Source organism: Podarcis muralis, chromosome 11, assembly GCF_964188315.1.
Source record: "Podarcis muralis chromosome 11, rPodMur119.hap1.1, whole genome shotgun sequence".
Taxonomy (NCBI): Eukaryota; Metazoa; Chordata; class Lepidosauria; order Squamata; family Lacertidae; genus Podarcis; species Podarcis muralis.
In genome coordinates this window covers 57,875,012-57,898,335 of record NC_135665.1, presented here as the reverse complement: position 1 = coordinate 57,898,335, position 23,324 = coordinate 57,875,012, and the positions used below count along the sequence as shown (strand labels likewise).

Sequence of the window (23,324 nt, the reverse complement as noted above, 5' to 3'; positions counted from 1 at the left end):
GAACATCCAAAGTGCTTATCAAGGTTTATTTTGCACCATGCAGGTGTGTGTGTGTCTGGTTCTCTGTTTTCTGCTTTGAGGTCAATAAAGAACTTGCTATTGCTGCTAGATATGGTGTAGACCATTAGTGATGTATGGAAGTGAGAACTGGACCATAAAGAAGGCTGATCGCTGAAGAATAGATGCTTTTGAATTCTGGTGCTGGAGGAGACTCTTGAGAGTCCCATGGACTGCAAGAAGATCAAACCTCTCCATTCTTAAAGAAATCAGCCCTGAGTGCTCACTGGAAGGACAGATCGTGAAGCTGAGGCTCCAATACTTTGGCCACCTCGTGAGAAGAGAAGACTCCCTGGAAAAGACCCTGATGTTGGGAAAGATGGAGGGCACAAGGAGAAGGGGATGACAGAGGACGAGATGGTTGGATAGTGTTCTCGAAGCTACCAGCATGAGTTTGACCAAACTGTGGGAGGCAGTGGAAGACAGAAGTGCCTGGTGTGCTCTGGTCCATGGGGTCATGAAGAGTCGGACACGACTAAACAACAACAACAACAACATGGTGTAGACAGCTCAATCCATTAGAGCTAAACAACTTTGGAAAGGCTTTTACTTGGGTAACATAAAGCGAAGGTTATAGGGTGTACCTAGAGCACGTGCCACCAAGGCAAGATTATTGGTTTAGAAATTAAGATGTATTATTTCACTTCGCACAGATGGGTTTCAGATCTGGATAGCAAATGACCCCTCCTGGTATTTGCAGAGGTAATTTGAAGCCGAGGTTTTGAGGCCTAAGTTTAACACGCTGTCCACTTGAGTGCAGTGACCCCTTGATGGAAAAAAAATGAGCTGGTACCAAAAAAAAAAAAAAAAGTATATTTAATTGGTTAGAACCTGCTGGTTTTCTTGAGCATATTTTGAGAAAGGTATTCCCCTTTTCAACAAGCTGCAAAATTCTATGAGGCAGCCAAGAACTGGTGCACATCCATTTCTGATACCGGACATGAACCATTAAATACTTCACTTGATAAATAAATTATGCAAAAGGTGTCAATAGTCAAAAGCTATTTTTAGACCATGTCCTCATGGTGGCCTAACAGCCAGTTGAGGTTCATAATAACAGGCCTGATCTCTGAAAGGATACCTGATCTAGACCTTTCTTGTTTTGCTTCACTCCATGTCTAAGGCAACAGAGCTAGACTGGTGACTGGGAGTGGCCGCCGAGACCATATAACACCGGTCCTAAAAGACCTACCGTATTTTTCGCTCTATGAGACGCACCAGACCATAAGACGCACCTAGTTTTAGAGGAGGAGAACAAGAAAAAATATATTCTCTCCCTCTCTGCTCAGCACCTCTCCAGCAAAGCGGGAGGAGAAATGGTAGGGGCTCTGTTTCTCCTCCTGCTTTGCTGAAGGGACGCGGTGCAGCCTTCCCTCTCTCTGCGCAGAGAGGGAAAGTTGTGCAGTGCCTCTCCAGGGAAGCGAAGCCAGGAGAGCAAGAGGGATCGGTGTGCACCGATCCCTCTTGCTCTCCTGGCTTCAGCGAAAGCTGCGCAGCCTGCATTCGCTCCATAAGACGCACACACATTTCCCCTTACTTTTTAGGAGGGGGAAAGTGCGTCTTATAGAGCGAAAAATATGGTACTTTGGTACCCAGTACATTTCCGAGCACAATTCAAAGTGTTGGTGCTGACCTTCATCACCCTAAATGGCCTCGGTCCTGTATACCTGAAGGAGCGTCTCCATCCCCGTTGCTCAGCCCGAACACTGAGGTCCAGCTTCAAGGGCCTTCTGGCTGTTCCCTCCCTGCGAGAAGTGAGGTTACAGGGAACGAGGCAGAGGTCCTTCTCGGTAGTGGCACCGCCCTGTGGAACACCCTCCCAGCAGATGTCAATGAAATAAACAACTACCTGACTTTTAGAAGACACCTGAAGGCAGCCCTGTTTAGGGAGGTTTTTGATGTTTGATGTTTTATCGTGTTTTAAATATTCTGTTGGGAGCCACCCAGAGTGACTGGGGAAACCCAGCCAGATGGGTGGGGTATAAAGTGGTGGTAGTGGTGGTGTTCTTCACCTTTTCTGAAGATTCTACCCCTTCGTTTTTATCCACTTGTATTTCTTTTAATCACAGGGGTGGGGAAAATGTTCTGTCTGAGGGCCACATTTCTTAACCCAAGGTAATATTTCTGGGTTAGCGGAGTCTGTAACCTGAAGCATCTGTAACCCAAGGTATGACTGTACTAAATGACCTTTCGGCCCTGGTATCATCACGTGCAATGATTCTGCGGACGATTCTTCCCCCTTGGGGACTCAATGTCCTCACTGATGTACAGAGTGGCACCACCTACAGTACTGCTTTCCCTGTCCTTTCTATAGAGTTTGTATCCTGAGATAACCGTGTCTCCCTGCTTCTCTCCATCCTACTACATTTCCATTATGCTCACTGCATTAATGCTGTCCTCTAAGACCAAGCGCTTTAGTTCGCCCATCTTGGCTCAGGGTGCTTCTACTATTAGCATGCAAACGTAGCAGCTCTAATCTCCATTTAGCATCCCTTGGAAACTGGGAGTCAGATGAGCTGCTGTGGGTTTGAATCCTGATAGGATCCAGGATGATTCATTTTTCATGCACATATATTCATCTGCCACTTTAGGAAAAGGTAATTCAGAGACCGTGTCAACGTTGCTCCTTTAGATTAATCATAATTGCCCAATCAGCTCAGTAATTTGTATGCATCGGAGAGTAAACACCTCCAAGAACTGCTATACCGGTGTCTTAAAATAACAAGAGAGAGAGAGAGAGAACAAGCAAAAGGAGGGCGACAGAAAAGTGCTCACCTCCAGCACTCGTTTTTCATCCTGATTGGGGCCTGAAAAGAGAAGATAAGAGAAATTGGACTGAAGCGGCTCCTGGAGTGGAGTATCCTCCTCCTCAACTGCTTCAGAAAAACAGATTTTAATCACAGGACTGCTGTTGTAAATGGCAGGTCGGTGCTGAGTTCTCCCCAGTCCCTTTCCATAATGCGCTGTAAAAAAAAAAGCCCTCTGAATGTCATTGTGCTGCATGTTTCTCATCGTGAATTGGCTAGAGTGGATATAACCACAATAGGATGGTGGTAGGACAAGGGGAGGGTGGGACGTGGGTGGCGCTGTGGGTTAAACCACAGAGCCTTGGACTTCCCGATCAGAAGGTCAGCGGTTCAAATCCCCGTGATGGGGTGAGCTCCCGTTGCTCGGTCCCTGCTCCTGCCCACCTAGCAGTTCTAAAGCACGTCAAAGTGCAAGTAGATAAATAGGTACCGCTCCGGTGGGAAGGTAAACGGCGTTTCCGTGCGCTGCTCTGGTTCGCCAGAAGTGGCTTAGTCATGCTGGCCACATGACCCGGAAGCTGTACGCCGGCTCCCTCGGCCAATAAAGCAAGATGAGCACCGCAACCCCCAGAGTCAGTCACAACTGGACCTAATGGTCAGGGGTCCCTTTACCTTAGGACAAGGGGAAGGATTTGCTACATGTTCTAGATGGGGAGTGGGAGAGAGAAAGGTCTACAGAGGTGCCATTTTTGGTGGCGCAGAGGCAGCTCAATGTGATGTGCAATTCTACCCAGAGAGATGCACCTGAGTGAAATGGGGAAATACAGATGAACTCCCAAGAAACAGAGTTGGTGTCAATGTTCAAAAAATGAAGATGTGCATTAGGGATTCAAATACTTCTGAATCCTGAACTGATCATTCGTGGTGGGGTCTGAGGTCATGTGTTTGATGTTCTCCCTTTGGCAGGAGCCATTAGGCGACAAGGACTTCACCCCCCCCCCATACAAGTGGCAGATAGATATGGTGGAAGGATCCTGAATGATCAGCAGGGAAGTGGAGATCTCTGAAGGTCAGAAAGTGGGAAAAGAAAGGAAAGATCGCAGGTGAGAGCTGGGAGGGTCTGTCATTTTCTGTGAATTAAGATCTAATTTTGTACAGAGAGATATGTATTATGTTTTGTGGCTGTACCCAAGATAACGATTTATCTTATGAGACTCTATTTCACATGGGTTGAGTTGTGCAATGTTTCGCTGGGGTGACATTGGGTTGTATGTTAGTCACATTCACAGAAGACCTACTGGACTAGATGACCCTTTGGAACCCTTCCAACTGTACAGTTTTATTATTGCTGCTTAGTATATATTCATTATATGTCATGCATTGGAATTCTATAACCTTATTGGGTGGATATTATGTATTGTTCATATATCTATCGAACTATATAATAAAATTGTAAGGATGTCATCATGCTGCAGTCAGTGTGGCTGCCAACTGGTGAGTGAAGCATTGCCAGCCCAGCTTCTGATGCTGATGGGACCAAAAGAGGATGCTCATCTGAGGATCTTAGCACCCAGGCAGGTTCGCATAGGGATATGCTATCATTCAGGTAGCCAGCGCCAAGCCATATAGGGATTTATATATCATAACCGGCACTTTGAATTGTGCCCAGAAATGGTCCAGTTTACGCCAAAGTTCAAAACTCAAATCCTGCAACTCCTCCTATTTCTAAGTAATAGAAAGCCAAAAAAGGGAGGTGTTTTGTGTTTTGTTTTGTTTTGGGTTTTGTTTTGTTTTGTTTTAAAAGCAGTAAACCAGCATTCTCATAGGGCTGTGCTACACCTTTTATTCCTTGAACTGCTAGTTAACCACAGGTTGAGAGTTGGCCATAAGCCCTTGATCTGTTTTAAAGGTTTTGGTATACAGATGTTTTTAAAAAGCACTATTTGCAAAGAATCCACCGATCCAGCTTTCCAGATTCTCTCTCCTCACCCACCCCCTTTTCCTTACTGTGCAGTGTGGACTGTTTACATTGCTATTGCATTGCCAATGCTGCAGTAGCATCTCAACATCTCTTCCTGCAGCCTGAGCCCCCAATAAACTGGGGGAAGGATAGGGGCAGTGTGTGTGTGTGTGTGTGTGTGTGTGTGTGTGTGTGTGTGTGTGTATACCCCGTATTTTTCGCCCTATAGGACGCACTTTTTCCCCTCCAAAAATGAAGGGGAAGTGTGGGTGCGTCCTATGGGGTGAATGCAGGCTTTCGCTTCAGGAAGACGTCCGCAGCCTAGGCAGCCCTGTGGGAGTTCCCCGCAGGGCTCCCCACACTGCGGATAGCAGCCTGCCGCCCGGCAGGCGGGGCACTCTGCTTCAGCCTGCCGCCCGGCGGGCGGGGCGCTCTGCCTCGCGCCGGGCATATATCTACAGCGTGAGGAGCCCTGCAGGAGTTCCCTGCAGGGCTCCCCACGCTGCGGATAGCAGCCTGCCGCCCAGCGGGCAGGGCGCCCTGAAGCAGAGCGTCCCTCGCGCCGGGCATACATCCGCAGCATGGGGAGCCCTGCAGGAGTTCTCTGCAGGGCTCCCCATGCTGCGGATAGCAGCCTGCCGCCCAGTGGACGGGACGCCCTGAAGCAGAGCGCCCCGCGTGCCGGACAGACATCGGCCAGCCCCACAAGCTCGGGGGGCAGTAGAGAGGCGCAGCGCCGCCATCCCGCTGTTCCTCGACCTGGTTCGGTTTCCCCAACCTGCTTTTGGGGGGGAAATAAAGGGGGGAAATTCCTTTATTTCCCCCCCAAAAAACTAGGTGCGTCCTATGGGACGGAGCGTCCTATGGGACGAAAAATACGGTATATATATATTCCCTTTCCAGAAAGCCCTTCTAAGGCAGATAGAAGCTGAGAGCATTTCACTGAATGAAAACACACCTGGAAGAAATGACAGAGGAGAGAGAGTGGAATGAGATGAAGAAATATAACCAGCATCTTTGATCAATTGAAAACAATGGCTACCAAGCATATCTCTCCCTTTCCCTTTCCCTTTCCCTTTCCCTTTCCCTTTCCCTTTCCCTTTCCCTTTCTCTCTCTCTCTCTCTCTCTCTCTCTCTCTCTCTCTCTCTCTCTGTGTGTGTGTGTGTGTGTGTGTGTGTGTAAACCAGGAGGTTGGGGGAGAAACTGGCTAGCTTCTCAGTGACCTCATTCAATACAAGGTGACTGCAGCAACCACGCAAAGCAAAATGAATTTACATCTGTGTACTGCAGAGCAACACTGGGTTTGATTAGAAGGAACAGTGAGTGACATAAGTAAGCCTTAGTCGGCCCACGGCAAACTCCCAGCTGTACACCTCTTCCTGCTAGGAGCCAGCATCAAGGCAAGATACACGTGGTGGTGGGTCCTGAATGGCATTGCTGCAGGAATGGCCAAATCTCCACTGCTCAGATTGACTGTTCTTGCTCAGATGTAGGAGTATCTTTTCACTCTGCTGGGATACCATTGAAGGTGTGGCCTTTTGCATGCAAATGATGCGTTCGTCACTGAGTTATGTCACTTCCCCTAAAAGAGAGGTATTCACAAGGGCCAACGCCATAAAGAGATGGACTATCTCCAGATGGACACAGATGTTGTTCTAAGCTGGTGATAATCTGTGCTTGGCATTACTGGCACCTAGTACGGGGGGGAAATACCCTGTTCACCCTGGCACTTAGTAATCAAAGGAGAGCAGTGGTGTAGCGAGGGTTGCCAGTGCCCGGGGCCACACAGAGGCAGGGTGACATACGCATTCAACTGCCTAACGGCATCTACGTCACCCAGGAGATTGCAACTGCAGAGATAAGAAGAGTCATTTCATTGTATGGAGAGGTCACTTCCTGGTTCTCATGGAGAAGCCGTTTTCAATGGAGCCCAGCAATGGAAGCACATAGCTGTATTGAGGCAGCACCCGGTGTTGAAATTTTGTGCTTCCTAACAATTTTGCACCCGGAGCAACCACCCCTGTGCCCCTCCCCAACAGCCACTGACGGAGTGTACATTCAACAGCTTGGAAGTTGTGTATGTATACTGAAAATGTGTTTGTATTTAGGTTGTACTATTATGTTGCATGGCTCCCTTGGGCTCTTTTGGAATAAGTAAGAACAATAAATTAATCCAAGTATATAGTATTGCTATTATTATTATTATTAATCAGTTCAACACCATGGTCCGTAATACAACACAAGCAACATCACCAGGGCTGGCAGACACAGATGAAACAATGGGACCCATTTTGCTGGCACAGTTGATGGCAGAATCAGGCCACCAGTTGAGAGAATTGCTGGATTTCTTCCTTCCCTCTTCTTTGACTTCACAGTTGCAATCATATCTAACTGTGCAAGCCGGTCGAGTCATCCCTTCCATTCTTCGCATTTCCCTTTTTGTGTGTGTCGGGATAATGGTAAAGGATTATCGCCAGCAGCTGTAAAGAGAAAATGTTCCCCGTTCCTGGAAATGGAAGTGGTGCTGAAAAGCTGCAATCAAAATCGATTCTGCCTGAATTCATCACCATCTTGCATCGCCGGAGCAATTTGGAGGGGGAGGGAACGTAAAGGCTAGATAAGCACTCCAGAAATGTCATTTCTATAGAATGCACATGAATAGACAAGATGGTTCTTTCACCACACAAACACACAACGCACCCCTACTTCTCAGGGCAAGTTGTGTAATCGCTGCAATCAAGCAAAAAATGGTAAAAATCCTTACAGTACTTGCAAGACTCAAAAGTGCACTCTTCCACTTTATGTTTGTTTGCTTGCTTGCTTGCTTGCTTGCTTGCTTAATTTATTAACTTTATTTCCCACTTTTCCTCCAAATAGTTCAGGGTGGCATATGTATTCTTTGGAGAGACAGGTGTAATGAGAGAGAGAGAGAGAGAGAGAGAGAGAGAGAGAGAGAGAGAGAGAGGGAGGGAGAATAATCATATAAAGCCGTAGACAGGCCTAGCAACTCACTTAAAACACACACAAAGAACCTACAATGTAACTTCTTTTCAAATTAAACTCATAGTCTGGTTTATTTGTTAACTGTTAAATTGTCGCCCAAACACAGTGACACAATGTGATTGATGGAAAAAATACCCTGATTGTTGTTTTCAAAGTTATGGCTTACATAAATTTATAGGCTTTCTTTCACATCCGGCGGTCAACTGAAGGAAACACACATCAAAAGGAATAAAATTACAAGGTCTGAGGATTTCGGCAAATGGTTACTCAGTGAAAACAACGGCATTAACAAATCAGATGTAAACAAAGTGGATCAGTTCCTCCTCCCCGTCCCCATCTATGTGAGGTCAAGAAGTATGAACAGGGCTTATTGTACAATGTGTTTTTAATGCATATTTCAAGTTGTGTTAGGAGCAGAAGGGTAAACCTGCCTTAAAATCAGAAGCGAAATGGTCTCATCAGCACAAACGGATTCTCCCTTTACTTTATCTCTTTATGAATGCCTGAAATAAATACAGTAGGCTTTAGAATGGATTGACAATTTAAAAGGAAAAAACCTCACCCCACCTCAGTATAATGCGCAATAAACAAAGCCTCAGGTGAAATCAAAAGCTGCTTTACTCTATCCAGTTTTAGCTGCTGAATATCCTTCCTTTGCAACCAAATAAAGCCACAGAACAAACAACCGAAATATGAAGAAACCCTCCCCAAATCTCAAAAATGTGCACGCTTCAGTCATGAAATTGCAATCATGCAATAGTCAAGTTATACTCCCCCCCCTTCTTTCAACCATTGAGGCTTGATGAGAAACAGGACAATGCTTTGTACAATAATGTCATGCCAAAAAGACTACAAAGCTTGCGGTTGTTTTTTAAAAGGGAGATCCGATTTTTCCTAATTAATAGCACCAAGTGACTAGCTGCAGAAGGGTTGGAGGTGCACTCTCGTAGTGAAGAAGACATTCATTTGCTTGTTCATTCGTTCATTCATTCCAGGAGACTCAAAAGTGGGAATTTCTGTTACCTGTTTCATAGCACCAAGTGGTGGAAGCAGGCGAAATTCCCTCTTGTGTGCACATGGTTTAAAGCTACAGAATCCCTGTGCTTGCTGAACCTCACTTGGCTCCCTTTCCTCTCATTCAGAACCCTTCCAAATGTCTTTTTTTATTGTGCATTCATGACTGTTTGTGCTCGCGATGCTATCGGGGCAGTTACACACAATTTCACTTTCATTACCGTTTGCACCAGCAAAACCATCAGGAGAGGCTTACTGCTTCATTCCATGCATGTCCTGCAACTTCCCTGCTGAAATCCCGTAACTTTTCATACCACAGATGTTCCAGTTTATCTTTAGTCTTGCTTCTGTTGCACTATAATGCAAAAGTGCCCCTCTAGATGCCAATATTGCAATGGGGAAGCATTGCAGGGCAACTCATAAAGCAGAATGCCAATATTGTGTTGCAGAACACACACACACACACACACACACACACACACCCAGTGAGGGGGAGCCCTCTGTAGCCCTCTGACATGTGGGGAAGGAGATCAGCTGGGTCAGGAAAGTGTCAGGGCTTAATGGCAAGGCAAAAAAGGGAAGGGATGTGCAACTCTTTTTGCATAGGGTCACAAAATACTTTTAAGCCCCATCTACAGTTAAGTGACTGGCACAAACGGATCAACGCATACAATTCTGTCTCTATTGAAAAAAGCCATGTTCCATGTCACACTTTTGTACGACAAAGAACATTGGGTGGGACTATGCAAATGAAGGGGTGGGGCTATGCAGATAAGCACAGGTTCGAGCCTCACTGGTTAAGGTCACAGGGAACTGGTTGCGCTTCCATGTTGATTGCTTACCCAAAAGTAACCCTTCCTCTTCCACAGGGGTCAGCAGGATCCCTACAGGGAAGAGTTAATGTGCTACATTGCAGGAAGCTGCTGTGATGACGGCTTTCCACCCTTGAAACAGGGTGACCTGGGTGCAACACGCAATGTAGAAGGGAGGGTGCAGTGTATCTCTGAACATCCCCACGAGTCCTTGCATTAGACAATCCCTCCCTCTACCACGCCCTTTGTGGCTTAGGGCCCTCATATTTACGGGACCGCCCCTCCTGGTATGCCCCGCAGAGGACCTTAAGGTCCATGAATAATTCTAGTTTAGAGGTCCCAGGCCCTAAGGAAGTCAGATTATCCTCCACCAGGGCCAGGGCCTTCTCAGTGATGGCTCCGACCTGGTGGAATGCTCTGTCCCATGAGACCAGGGCCCTTCAGGATTTACCGGTAAATGCCTTCCGCAGGGCCTATAAGACAGACCTATTCTGCCTGGCTTTCAATTTGAACTTAGCCTGATCTTTTATTCCCCTTCCTTCCCTCCCCCTCCCCTTTTTATGAAGACCACCCGCTCTGGAATCCCACAGCTAATTCTCCCCTGGTCTCCTCGCTGGCCCAAGTGGGACTAACTTAGCCAGCTAGCCCTGGTGATCATCTAATGTTTATTGGATGGATTTTCCCCCTAAACTGATTTTTGAATTTATTGTTATTCATGTTTTATACTGTATTTTATGCTGTTTTTTGTTGCATCAATTAAGTGTTTTAAATTTGTTGTTAGCCGCCCTGAGCCCGGTTTTCTGGATCGGAAAGGGCGGGGTATAAATAAATTATTGTTATTATTATTATTATTATTATTACCACGCAACCTATTATATAACAGGTATTTTGTGATCCATGGATGCACCACAGAGCAGCCAGCATGTCCCATGCCGTCGAACATTACTGGAAAGCAACCCTCCAATTCAAGTTCTGTCCGCTGATAAGCCTTTGGACATGTTTGGTACGTTTCACAGTGACAGATACACATGGCAATAAATACCCATCGGCTTACACAGAAAACATTTATGGCTTTCTAAAGGGAACCCGAGGGCTGCTGCTCATAATCCAGCTTCCAATTGAAGGATCGATGCCACGGGCCGCTTCCTGTGCATCAGCTGGCCGCATGAACCATCCCTCCACCACCACAGCCGTATCACGAGAAACAGCTCCCAGCTATAGCAACAACACTGACGCCTGTCTTATTTATTTACAATATCAGGTGCGCTCAAAGCTTTCTATGCATTTTGCTAAGGCAATGGCTTTCAGACTGTGTCCTGCACCACTCCGCTTGCACCGTCCAACGTGAACCAGAACCAAAATAGTTCTATGCTTTGAAGGTGAAGGTCCTTTTTTTAAATCCTTCTTTAACCCTAAGGCTGTGGAGCTGGCAAGCAGAAGGAAAGTGGTTATGGGGTGTTTAGTCCACAGTAAGTTGTTTGAGAGAGCAAACTGGCGGGGAGAGGAAAGAGATGTGTATTATTTCAAGGACCTCTGAACCCTGATTTTCCTGCCAGTGGTACTTATGGAAAACTAAAAGTGAAAAAGCAGATTTGCAGGCAGGGTACAGAAACAACGTCCCTTTGGCCACATCCGCACCACACATTAAAAGCAGCTTCTCTGTTTCCACTTTTTAACCCCCTTTTCTCTCTTTATCTCTATTGTCCCTTTCTCTTTTTCTATTGCTTCTTTTTCTTGCCTTGCAACTAAAAGGTAAAGGGACCCCTGACCATTAGGTCCAGTCGTGACCGACTCTGGGGTTGTGTGCTCATCTCGCTCTACAGTCCGAGGGAGCCGGCGTACAGCTTCCAGGTCATGTGGCCAGCATGACTAAGCCGCTTCTGGCGAACCAGAGCAGCACACGGAAAAGCCGTTTACCTTCCCGCCGGAGTGGTACCTATTTATCTACTTGCACTTTGACGTGCTTTCGAACTGCTAGGTTGGCAGGAGCAGGGACCGAGCAATGGGAGCTCACCCCGTCACAGGGATTCAAACCGCCAACCTTCTGATCGGCAGGTCCTAGGCTCTGTGGTTTAACCCACAGCGCCACCCCACTTAGGCAGCTATAATAAAAATCTTATTGGAAAAAGTAAATAAATAACCCACATGGCTTCCCGCAAAGAATCCTGGGAACCGCTGTTTGTTAAGGGTGCTGGGAATTGTAGCTCAGCGAGGGGGTAAACTGCAGTTCCCAGAATTCTTGCCGTGGAAGCCTTGGGCTTCAAATGTATGGAGCAGATGCAGCCTTACAGTGTTTTTCTTGAGCATCCCCTGATGAGTGCTAGCGTTGTCACACAAGGGCATTGGCACTACACCTTAAGAACAACAGGTCAAAATCCTCAGCTTTGTCAAGTACTCTCAGGTTTGGTGCGTTCCCGGAGATGAAATAAGGAATCGTTACAGTGATGTGCTCTATTTCTGGCCTAAAACCACTAGTCAATGTGCTTTTCCTGTTTGTCACAGGCTCCAAGGCAGGGTGTGGGTTCCTGCGGTGGAGAGAAGGTCGGCTTCAGCCCAAACGGCAGCCACCCTACAAGGCTGGGCTAAGCGAGGGAGGGTGTTGTTAACCCCAGCTCACAAGGAACAATGCAAAGCCTTTGAAGAAATCTACGGTTATCAAACATTATTGCATAAATCTCTCAATGTCGTTATAAAAAAACACACCACTCCGCCCTCTCCGACACAGATTGCGCTGTGCCAATCCACATGGCCGCAAGTCTTTTTCAGAACGTGGCAGCTGATAACTGTACCACGGGGAATCTTTCACAAGACACGGATGCAGAAAGGTGCCAAAGCAGCATTGCGGAGACTCTTCCCCTTACAAAAAAACCAATTGTGCAACTTGGTTCTCAAGACCCAGGGCTGCCGATGCGTCGTCTCCCTTTCTTCCTTTCCTTTACACGACTCGGGAGAAGAACCGAACTTCCTCGTGTCCTGACCCCTCAGCAGCAAGTGCAGGCATCCGTGTGCACCCTCAGAATGCCTCTGCTGTGCATATGGAGGAAGTTGAAGATTTCTGAAGGCATGGCGTGGAATCCCGGGCGAGGTTTGACGTTGTCGTAGTAATGGTGGGTGATAAATATCCCTGAGGGGTTCATGGGGAAAGCCCAGAATCCAAAGAGGTGCACTTCCTCGCACAGCTCCAAGGCCGCCGTCACCAGGATCAGGCCCGTGCTGATGCGCTTGGCGCGCACCCCTTGAGCCAGCCAGTAGCGCGAGACGTTGATCAGGTACTGCGGGTGGAAGAAGTAGACGGCCTGCTGGGACTCAAAGTCGTCCAGGACGTACCGGACCCGGGTAGAGACGTCCGTGTTGCGGGTGTTGTAGAAAGCCGGGAGCAGGACTGAGGCGTTTTCGTACACCTGCAAGACCTCGAAAAAGGGCTTCCTCCACTTCTCCAGCTTGTGGAACCTGATGATTGGGAAGATTAAAGGGAGAGCAATCAGGGAGACTGGAGAGCCACTACTCTCACAACCGCTGCCAATGCTAGGAACAGCTTTGGGTTTTGTGCATCCTTTTCCAGGCAAAACAGCAGCAGTATAAGAGAACCAGATAACAGATCAGTAGGGTGGCCCCAGTGGCGTAGGATGGGAAGGGCCGGGGGCCATGGCCCGGGCGCAAATTTCTGAGGGGGCGCAACCAGGTGTGCCCACAACAGGCTCCCTCATCGAGGTTGGAGCCGTGGGGAGGAAAGCAATGCCCAGATCGGGCCTTCGGACTGGGGTGGTGCTGCCTCCTCTTCATGGCCTGCGAAGGGACAACTGTGCGCACCCAACCCCTAATAATAATAATAATAATAATAATATTAAATTTTATTTATACCCCACCCTCCCGGGCTCAGGGCAGCTAACACCAATAAAATTCACAGTAAAAACATAATAGGGGGGAAAGAGAGGGGGGAAACCAATTTAAAATACAGGTTAAAATGCAATTTAAAATGCAGCCTCATTTTAAAGTAGCTGATAAATAAAGACCATAAGGGGAGGGAAACATAAGGGTCAGACCAAGTCCAAACCAAGGCCAGGTGGAACAGCTCTGTCTTGCAAGCCCTGCGGAAAGATGTCAAGTCCCGCAGGGCCCTAGTCTCTTGTGACAGAACGTTCCACCACATTGGGGCCAGTGCTGAAAAGGCCCTGGCCCTAGTTGAAACCAATCTAACCTCCTTAAGGCTCGGGACCTCCAAAGTGTTGTTATTTGTGGACCTTAAGGTCCTCCGCGGGGCATACCAGGAGAGGCTAGCTGACAGGGAGGGAGGGGGAGGGTGCTGCACCCCCACCCACCAAAGAGGGAGGGAGGAAGAGGAAGCCAGGAAAGCACTGCTGGAGCCAAGTGCGTTGCGCAGAGCGCATCACTGCAAGGAGAGGAGGGCAAGGCAGCAGAGTGGTGCTCCTAGCTTCGCGTATGTCTGTCTTATCTCTGCTCCCAGGTTGGGGCTAGTTTGCAAGGAGACTCCATTGATTAGACACTGGCCAGCGAAGGGACTGACCGCTGCCCAGTCCACCGCATGGGGCGCAACACTTGCCCCGCCCTGGGCACGGGCAACCCACGCTACGCCCCTGGGAAGAATTTAAATGTGGGGTCCCAGAAAGGGTTTCTTCATAGAAGAGGAAAGGGAAAAGGGAATAGACAGCAGACTTTCTCAACCTGTGGGTCCCCAGATGTTGTTGAACTACAACTCCCATCACCCCTAGCTAGCAAGGCCAGAGCTCAGGGATGATGGGAGTTGTAGTCCAACAACAACTGGGGACCCACAGGTTGAGAACCGCTGGAATAGAGGATCAGGCCAATTCAAATTGAAGGCCAGGTGGAATAGCTCTGTCTTACAGGTCCTGCAGAAGGAGATCAAGTCCTGCAGGGCCTTGGTCTCGTGGGGCAGAGCATTCCACCAGGTCGGAGCCATCACTGAAAAAGCCCTGGCCCTGGTGGAGGATAACCTGGCTTCCTTAGGGCCCAGGCCCTTCAAGCTATTATTATTCATGGACCTTAGGGTCGTCTGCAGGACATACCAGGAGAGGCGGTCCCGTAAGTACAAGGGTCCTCACCCAGCTTTCTGCCCTGCTGATGGGAGCCTGGAAGGCCACAAGATGTGGTGGTTCATCAATCTTTGCTTTCCCACCCAACCACCCACTTCTTCCCCACATGGCTTCAGGACTGCAGAGAGCCAGTGTGGTGTAGTGGTTAAGAGCGGTAGACTCGTAATCTGGTGAACCGGGTTCGCTTCCCCGCTCCTCCACATGCAGCTGCTGGGTGACCTTGGGCTAGTCACACTTCCCTGAAGTCTCTCAGCCCCACTCACCTCACAGAGTGTTTGTTGTGGGGGAGGAAGGGAAAGGAGAAGGTTAGCCGCTTTGAGACTCCTTAGGGTAGTGATAAAGCGGGATATCAAATTCAAACTCCTCCTCCTCCAAGAGAGTAAACCCTCTCTCTTTCTGGCAGCATGATGCTCATACTCTGGATATGCAAAAGAAAAACATGCCTGGGAGCGGGGGAGGATTAAATGGGAAAGGCCTCGCCAAATTTAACCTCTTTGAAGTCCTGCTGATTTCAGTGGGCTTGAAATCAACAGGAGTTAAAAGGCCTTCGGCGTGGGTAGACGGAAATATGCATTATATCAAATAAATACAGTATATATCTGTACGTTTTATTGTGAGATCCAAAAACCTGGAGGAGGAAGTAAGTTAGAACGGGTGGCGTTATCGCTAGGCGTCCTTCTTCGTAGCAAAAGAAAGAGGCAATTACCCGGAGGTTGAAACAGAGAGACCTGTCATCACTGAAACACTGGGTTATCAAGAGGTAGGATATATTGTACAAGTTGAAACTTACAGGTATTAGTCCACTCGCCGTATTAAGCTTTTTTGTACACTTCTTAGAGGTGATAGCAATTAAGCAGCACAGAAATGATAGTAGAATGATAGTAAAAAACAGAGAGGGTGGATGAGGAATTTTTTTTAGTGGAAAACAGTCCCTACCTATTGTGCTGCTATTTGTAAAGCTCAACACCAAAAAAACTAAGATCATAGCCACTGGTCCCATCACCTCCTGGCAAATAGAAGGGGAAGAATGGATGCAGTGAGAGATTTTACTTTCTTGGGCTCCATGATCACTGCAGATGGTGACAGCAGTCACGAAAATAAAATCGCCTGCTTCTTGGGAGAAAAGCAATGACAAACCTAGACAGCATCTTAAAAAGCAGAGACATCACCTTGCCGACAAAGGCCCGTATAGTTAAAGCTATGGTTTTCCCAGTAGTGACGTATGGAAGTGAGAGCTGGACCATAAAGAAGGCTGATCGCCAAAGAATTGATGCTTTTGAATTCTGGTGCTGAAGGAGACTCTTGAGAGTCCCATGGACTGCAAGAAGATCAAACCTATCCATTCTGAAGGAAATCAGCCCTGAGTGCTCACTGGAAGGACAGATCGTGAAGCTGAGGCTCCAATACTTTGGCCACCTCATGAGAAGAGAAGACTCCATGGAAAAGACCCTGATGTTGGGAAAGATAGAGGGCACAAGGAGAAGGGGACGACAGAGGACGAGATGGTTGGACAGTGTTCTCAAAGCAACCAGCATGAGTTTGACCAAACTGTGGGAGGCAGTGGAAGACAGGAGGGCCTGGTGTGCTCTGGTCCATGGGGTCACGAAGAGTCGGACACGACTAAACGACTAAACAACAACAACACCTATTGTGTTTCTGAAAAGCCTCTCCTACTCCCAGAGGGGAGGTGTTGTGAGTGGGAGCTGTTCTCGCGTCAGCAGGGGGGCGTATTCGCTGCTGAGCGGGGTGGAGTCATGTATAGATTGTTTGATCCAATGCCTAAGCCAATACCACTCACATGCTGTAACCAATAAAGTTGTGGCCTTCTTTAGCCCATTAACCTAAAATACATGTGTCCTTGTGTCTTATTTACCACTGCTGGAGGGTCCTCGACTCACAACAACAAGGGACTATAACTATAAAGTTTATTGGGAGTCTCGCAAAGGCAGATAATTAGCAGATTTATTTGCATTTCTTTTTCTCCTCTCTTTTGAAAATGCAGAGCATCACGGGATATCGCTGTTTAATGCATTACTTATCGGGGATCTTACTTTTTCCAGTAAGGAAGAAGAAAAACATCAGAAAAGGAGCAGGTGAGTTGTAGGGCGGCGATCTGCAGGGACCTTCTGAACACATTTGCCTTGCTGAGAAGAAGGCCCGATTTTGTTCTGATTTCCAGTTGCTATGAAATTATGAAGTCAAGAGCAAGAACCACCGGAGCTAATAATAAGGCGCCGCTGCTCCTTTCCTGAGGTTTGTCAATTTTCACAAAGTCGCAGGAGGAGGAAAGCGTGGGCAGAAGTGGACAAGGAAGAGGCAAGCGACTGACCTTTCGGTGATTATGCTGGGGTTAACCGTCACGACGTCCGTCTTTACACCAACATCTACCACGTATTTCTCAGAAATGGGAGGCAAATTGCACCTGGAAAGAACAGAGCAACAAAGAGGCCATTATTATTTCTCTCCTTCAAGGAGCTAAGATGTGTAGGCTGAATAGACTGAGAGAGTGAGTGATCTGGCTTAATGGAAGTGGGATTTCAACCTAGCTCTCCCTGATTCCAAATAAAGTAGGGTGGGTTCCCCTTCTGCAGACTGCTTCCTCTGAAAGGAATATCTTCCTGTACCCACTGATCAGCTGGTTATAAATCATGTTCTCAGCGCCGCAAGAGAAATGACCCATCAGGAGAAGCCATTTTTAGTGGCAGCCCTCCATTCTCCGCCTCAATTAAGGAGATTTTTAAAACAGGCACTCTATAGATGTTCCCCTCGGTCCTCTTTCCCACCTAGATCAGTGTTTCTCAAACTCGGGTCTCCATCTGTTGTGGGACTACAACTCCCATCATCCCTGGCCACTGGTCCTGCTAGCTAGGGATGTTGGGAGTTGTAGTCCCAAAACAGACCTAAGCTTGAGAAACATCGCCCTAGATGTTCAGCACAAATATTACCTTTATAGTTAATTCCATCATCCAAAACATTTCAGAAAGAGTCAACAATAGGGGCGGGTGCAGCTTGTGATTCCTTAATGTACAACATTGTTTAAAATTACAAAAAAAAAGAGGCTTAATGGCCTCGGTCTAGTATATCTGAAGGAGCGTCTCCACCCCCATTGTTCTACGTGGACGTTGAGGTCCAGTGCCAAGGGCCTTCTGGCAGTTCCCTCACTGCGAGAACTAAGGTTACAGGAAACCAGGCAGAGGGCCTTCTCAGTAGTGGCACCCGTCCTGTGGAACGCCCTCCCACCAGATGTCAAAGAGAACAACTACCAGACTTTTAGAAGACATCTGAAGGCAGCCCTAAAAGCTTCTGAAGGGAAGCTTTTAATGTTTGATGTGTTACTGTATTTTAATATTTTGTTGGAAGCCGCCCAGAGTGGCTGGGGAAGCCCAGCCAGATGGGTGGAGGTATAAATAATAATAATAATAATAATAATAATAATAATAATAATAATAATAATAATTATTATTATTATTATTATTATTATTATTATTATTATTATTTTGAGTGCCTCTTGTGCCACACCCTGAGAAACCGGTAGGTGATGTGAGCAATTTCACCCTCAGAACTCTAGGTGGAGCCAGGCATCAGACAGAGTAGTGATCTCTAGACCAGTGTTTCCCAACCGGTGTTCCGCGGCACACTAGAGACGTTACCTGGTGTGCCGTGGGAGGGAGGCGGGCGCTTTCTCATTCGCGCCCTGCAGCGAGAAGGGCAGCGCAGCGCCGCAGAAGAGGCCCAGGAGGCAGCAGGCGCCCAGCGCGCGCCCGAGTCCCGCCCAGCTCGCCATGTCCGCCCGCAGCATTGGCGACCCGAGCCAGGATCCGCGCGCGATGCCCCGATCCCGGGCGGCGGGGGGGAACGCCTCCCCCCGCCGCCCGCCATCGGGACGATGCCCCGATCCCGGGCGGCGGGGGGGGGGACGCCTCCCCCCGCCGCCCGCCATCGGGACGATGCCCCGATCCTGGGCGGCGGGGGGGGGGACGCCTCCGCCGCCGCCCGCCATCGGGACGATGCCCCGATCCCGGGCGGCGGGGCAGGAACGCCTCCGCCGCCGCCCGCCATCGGGACGATGCCCCGATCCCGGGCGGCGGGGCAGGAACGCCTCCCCCCGCCGCCCGCCATCGGGACGATGCCCCGATCCCGGGCGGCGGGGGGGGGGACGCCTCCGCCGCCGCCCGCCATCGGGACAATGCCCCGATCCCGGGCGGCGGGGGGGGACGCGTCCCCCCCGCCGCCCGCCATCGGGACGATGCCCGGATCCCGGGCGGCGGGGGGGGGACGCCTCCCCCCGCCGCCCGCCATCGGGACGATGCCCCGATCCCGGGCGGCGGGGCGGGAAGCCTGGGCGCGCTGATCTCGGCGCGCCCAGGCTTCGGCATGCTGGCACCTGTCCGCAAGCAGCGGCAGTGCTGCCGCTGCTTGCGGAGAGGTCCGCGAAGCCTGGGCCGGTCAGCTTTTGAAGGCAGCAGGGGGAGCAAAGACTTTCACCCCCGCCAGCCTTCAGAAGAGGTCCAGGACCTCTTCTGAAGGCCAGCAGGGGGCAAAAGTCTTTGCTCCCCCCTGCCTGCCTTCCCGGGAGAGCGGAGAAACGCAGCGCGTTTCTCCGCTGTCCCGGAGGGCTTTTGAAGGCAGGCGGGGGGGGGAGCAAAGACTTTCGCCCCCCGCCAGCCTTCAGAAGAGGTCCTGGACCTCTTCTGAAGGCTGGTGGGGGCGAAAGTCTTTGTCCCCCCTGCCTGCCTTCCCAGGGGCTTTTAAATCGCCCCGGACAGCGGAGAAGTCCTCCGCTGTCCCGGGCGATTTTAAAATGCCGCCCGTCAGCATTTTAAGATCGCCCCGGACAGCGGAGACGTCCTCCGCTGTCCCGGGATTTTTTAAAATGCTGGGGGTGGGAAGAAAAGCCCTTGTCCCCCCCCCCAGCCTTCAGAAGAGGTCGGGGGACAGACTGTCCCCGGACCTGGTCTGAAGGCGGTTTCCCTAGGAACGCATTAATTGATTTTCAATGCATTCCTATGGGAAACCGTGCATCGCAAGACGAAAAACTCGCAAGACGAAGAGACTTGCGGAACGAATTAATTTCGTCTTGCGAGGCACCACTGTAATTATAAAATACTATCTTTGTGTTTATTTGATTCCTATTAAAGAGAGTTACTTTATATATAGTCAATATAGGCACAGAGTTAATTTTTTAAACATTTTCTAATGGTGGTGTGCCTCGAGATTTTTTTCATGAAACAAGTGTGCCTTTGCCCAAAAAAGGTTGGGAAACACTGCTCTAGACCTTCTGCTTTCAGAGAACTCTGGCCACTTTGGATTTGTATGCTGTGGGGGAACACCAGTGCAAGGAACAGGAGCCATGGCGAAGGGTCGCAGTAGCTCAGTGGTAGAAAATATGCTTTGCATGCAGAAGGTCTCAGGTTCAACCCTGAAGTGGGACTGGGGATGTCTCAGTCAGTGGAGACAATACTGAAATAGATGGACTGTCTGAAGCAGTGCAAGCCAATTTCCTTCCTATGTACTGTAGGTAAGATAAAGGTAGAGGGACCCCCGACCATTAGGTCCAGTCGTGACTGACTCTGGGGTTGCGGCTCTCATATCACTTTATTGGCCGTGGGAGCCGGCGTACAGCTTCCAGGTCATGTGGCCAGCATGACTAAGTCGCTTCTGGAGAACCAGAGCAGCACATGGAAACGCCGTTTACCTTCCCACCAGAGCCGTACCTATTTATGTACTTGCACTGGCATGCTTTCGAACTGCTAGGTTGGCAGGAGCAGGGACCGAGCAATGGGAGCTCACCCCGTCGTGGGGATTCGAACCGCTGACCTTCTGATCAGCAAGTCCTAGGCTCTGTGGTTTAACCCACAGCGCCACCCACGTCCCTTATGTACTGTAGGTACTAAAGGTAAAAATAGGTAAAGGGACTCCTGGATGGTTAAGTCCAGTCCAAGGCAACCATGGGGTTGCAGAGCTCATCTTGCTTTCAGGCCGAGGGAGCCGGCATTTGTCCACAAGCAGCTTTCCCTGTGTCATGTGGCCAACATGACTAAACCGCTTCTGGCACAACTGGACAACATGACAGAAACCAGAGCGCATGGAAATGCCGTTTATCCTCCTGCCACAGTGGTACCTATTTATCTACTTGCACTGGCATGATTTCAATTTCCTAGGTTGGCAGAAGCTGGGACAGAGTAATGGGAGCTCAATCTATCATGGGGATTTGAACCTCCGACCTTCCAATCACCAAGCTCAAGAGGCTCGGTCGTTTAGACCACAGCACCACCCGCATCCCTGTGGGTGCTAGAGCAGTCTTCCCCAACATGGCTCCCTACTGATGTTTTGGACTAGAATGGCCTGCAGGATCAGGCCAATGGCCCATCCTGTTCTCACAGTGGCCAACAAGATGCCTTTGGGAACTCCACCAATCATAGCCATTGATAGCCTTCTCCCCCATGAATTTGTCCAATCCTGTTTTGAAACCATCCATGGTGAGATCCACCACTACTTGCTGTGGGAGTGAGTCCCAAAGCTTAACTGTGCTTTCTGCTTGGCTTACCAAAGAAGTTTAGTGAGCTTTTGGAGACTCTGGGTTTTAATACGAAGCTTAAAACTTATTCCCTACTTCTTAAGTCAGGGGCCCCTTCCCACTTGCTCTCTTTAACTGCCTGGTATTAACGATAGGTGCAACGTCCAGTGAACCATGTGTGAAGAAAGATCCCAAATGTTGCTCACATACACATCAAAAACTCATGGCAAAACATTCATGCACTATAAAAAGTAAAGGGACCCCTGACCATTAGGTCCAGTCGTGGCCGACTCTGCGGTTGCGGTGCTCATCTCGCTTTATTGGCCAAGGGAGCCGGCGTACAGCTTCCGGGTCATGTGGCCAGCATGACTAAGCCGCTTCTGGTGAACCAGAGCAGCGCACGGAAACTCCATTTACCTTCCCGCCAGAGTGGTACCTATTTATCTACTTGCACTTTGCCGTGCTTTCAAACTGCTAGGTTGGCAGGAGCAGGGACCGAGCAACGGGAGCTCACCCCGTCACGGGGATTAGAAATGCCGACCTTCTGATCGGCAAGCCCTAGGCTCTGTGGTTTAACCCACAGCACCACCCGCATCCCCTTCATGTGCTATACACAACTGCTAATCCCTTAAAGAATTGCACCAAAACTGTTACCGGAACACAAAATCAGCACTGTCGATCTCCCGGCCACATCTGCTGTTCTTCAGAATCCCTCCGTTTCCAACCACAGCACACTTCTTGAACTGGGACCGATAGTACGGCATCTCCTAGAGAGAAATAGAGTAAGCCGGTTCATTAGCAGTGGCAACCCTCGCAGGAACTGGTTTTGTTCCCTTGGATGAAAGGATGAAACAGAGTTAACTCTGGGCTCACACATGCACACACAAGTATGGTGTTTCCCCTGTATCTGATTACTCTACAGCAGGCTTCCTCTAACTCGATCCTCCAGATGTTTTGAAACTACTATTCCCATCATCCCTGACCACTGGTCCTGCTAGCTAGGGATCATGGGAGTTGTAGGCCAAAAACATCTGGAGGGTGGAGTGTGAGGAAGCCTGCTCTATAGTAGTGACTGGCAGTGCAATGGATGGACTGACTCTGCAGGAAAGCTCTGTGTTGCATTTTAGGTCATACATAAAAAACATCCATGTTATTAGATCTTGGTGGCCTCATTCCCTACCCCATCATGACCAGCAGCGACCAGGACACTGAGTTGGCAGCTAGTGTCCCTGGCTAAGGAGCCAGGCCCAGATTCCCAGCTCTGAGCCAGAATTCTGGTGATCAGAGCCCAACTGAACCCAAGGCTGTCCCGTCAAGATCCCAAGGAAACGAGCTATCTCACCAGTGCAGTGGCCTACGAAGGACACAAAGGCGGGAGGTCATGGAGTGAAAGAAAAGTGCTGGTTTTCAGGCCAGAGTTCTGGACCCTTGAGACGTAGACTGGATGCACGAGTCTCAAAAGTCCTTGTTTTACCCACCCCACCCATCTTCCACCCCTCTCCCCTTTTTCTTCCTACTGTCTCAACAAATGAAACTGATTTGTAAAAACGTTACATAGAAAAAATACAAGAGAGAGACATTACACATACTTCTGTAAATCAAGAAAATCTTTAATAAAAATACCCCAAAAAAGTCCTTGTTTTATGTTGGAGCAAAGTGCTCACTAGGAGCTCTCCATGGTGCTGAAGCAACAAAACCTGCCTTGCCTGGTGTCTTCCTCCACAGGAGCAAAACAGAGAATACAGTGGTACCTCTGGATGTGAACTGGATCCGTTCCGGAGCCCCGTTCGCATCCTGAGCATAACGCAACCCGTGTCTTCAAAAGTTGGAGTCAAACCCATCCCTGGTTTACATGGACAAACGATCTGATGCATTAGCTTTCTGATAATGCCTGGCACCTCACGGAGATGGAAAGACTTGCTTATGTAAGCATGCAAATGCTGCTATTAGTACATGCATAGTTTATGAGTAATTCCGCAACAGTAAAACAAAAATACATCTGAAGGAAAAGGTGACATGAAATGTGGTGTGGTTGTTGTTGTTGCTTTTAATGTGATTTATTTATAGCACACGTTACATGGTGCTCATAATGGCAGAAAGCCCAATGGCGCAACGAAGAGTCCTCTGAGATTTGGGGGCAA

The 23,324-nt window shown here is 49.0% G+C and overlaps 1 protein-coding gene across 2 annotated transcripts in view; it reads right to left on the bottom strand.

Moving 5' to 3' along the window:
* Window positions 1-7,809: 7,809 nt before the first annotated feature.
* ST8SIA5 (ST8 alpha-N-acetyl-neuraminide alpha-2,8-sialyltransferase 5) overlaps window positions 7,810-23,324 on the bottom strand; it is a 65,094-nt gene continuing 49,579 nt past the window's right edge. For both annotated transcript variants that reach the window (XM_028748867.2, XM_028748868.2), the window contains 3 exons: window positions 21,838-21,950; window positions 16,996-17,088; window positions 7,810-13,044 (listed from right to left, as the gene is read on the bottom strand). In XM_028748867.2, coding sequence (XP_028604700.1) covers window positions 12,576-13,044; window positions 16,996-17,088; window positions 21,838-21,950 — 675 coding nt within the window. In that variant the 3' untranslated portion in view covers window positions 7,810-12,575. The remainder of the gene's footprint in view (window positions 13,045-16,995; window positions 17,089-21,837; window positions 21,951-23,324) is intronic.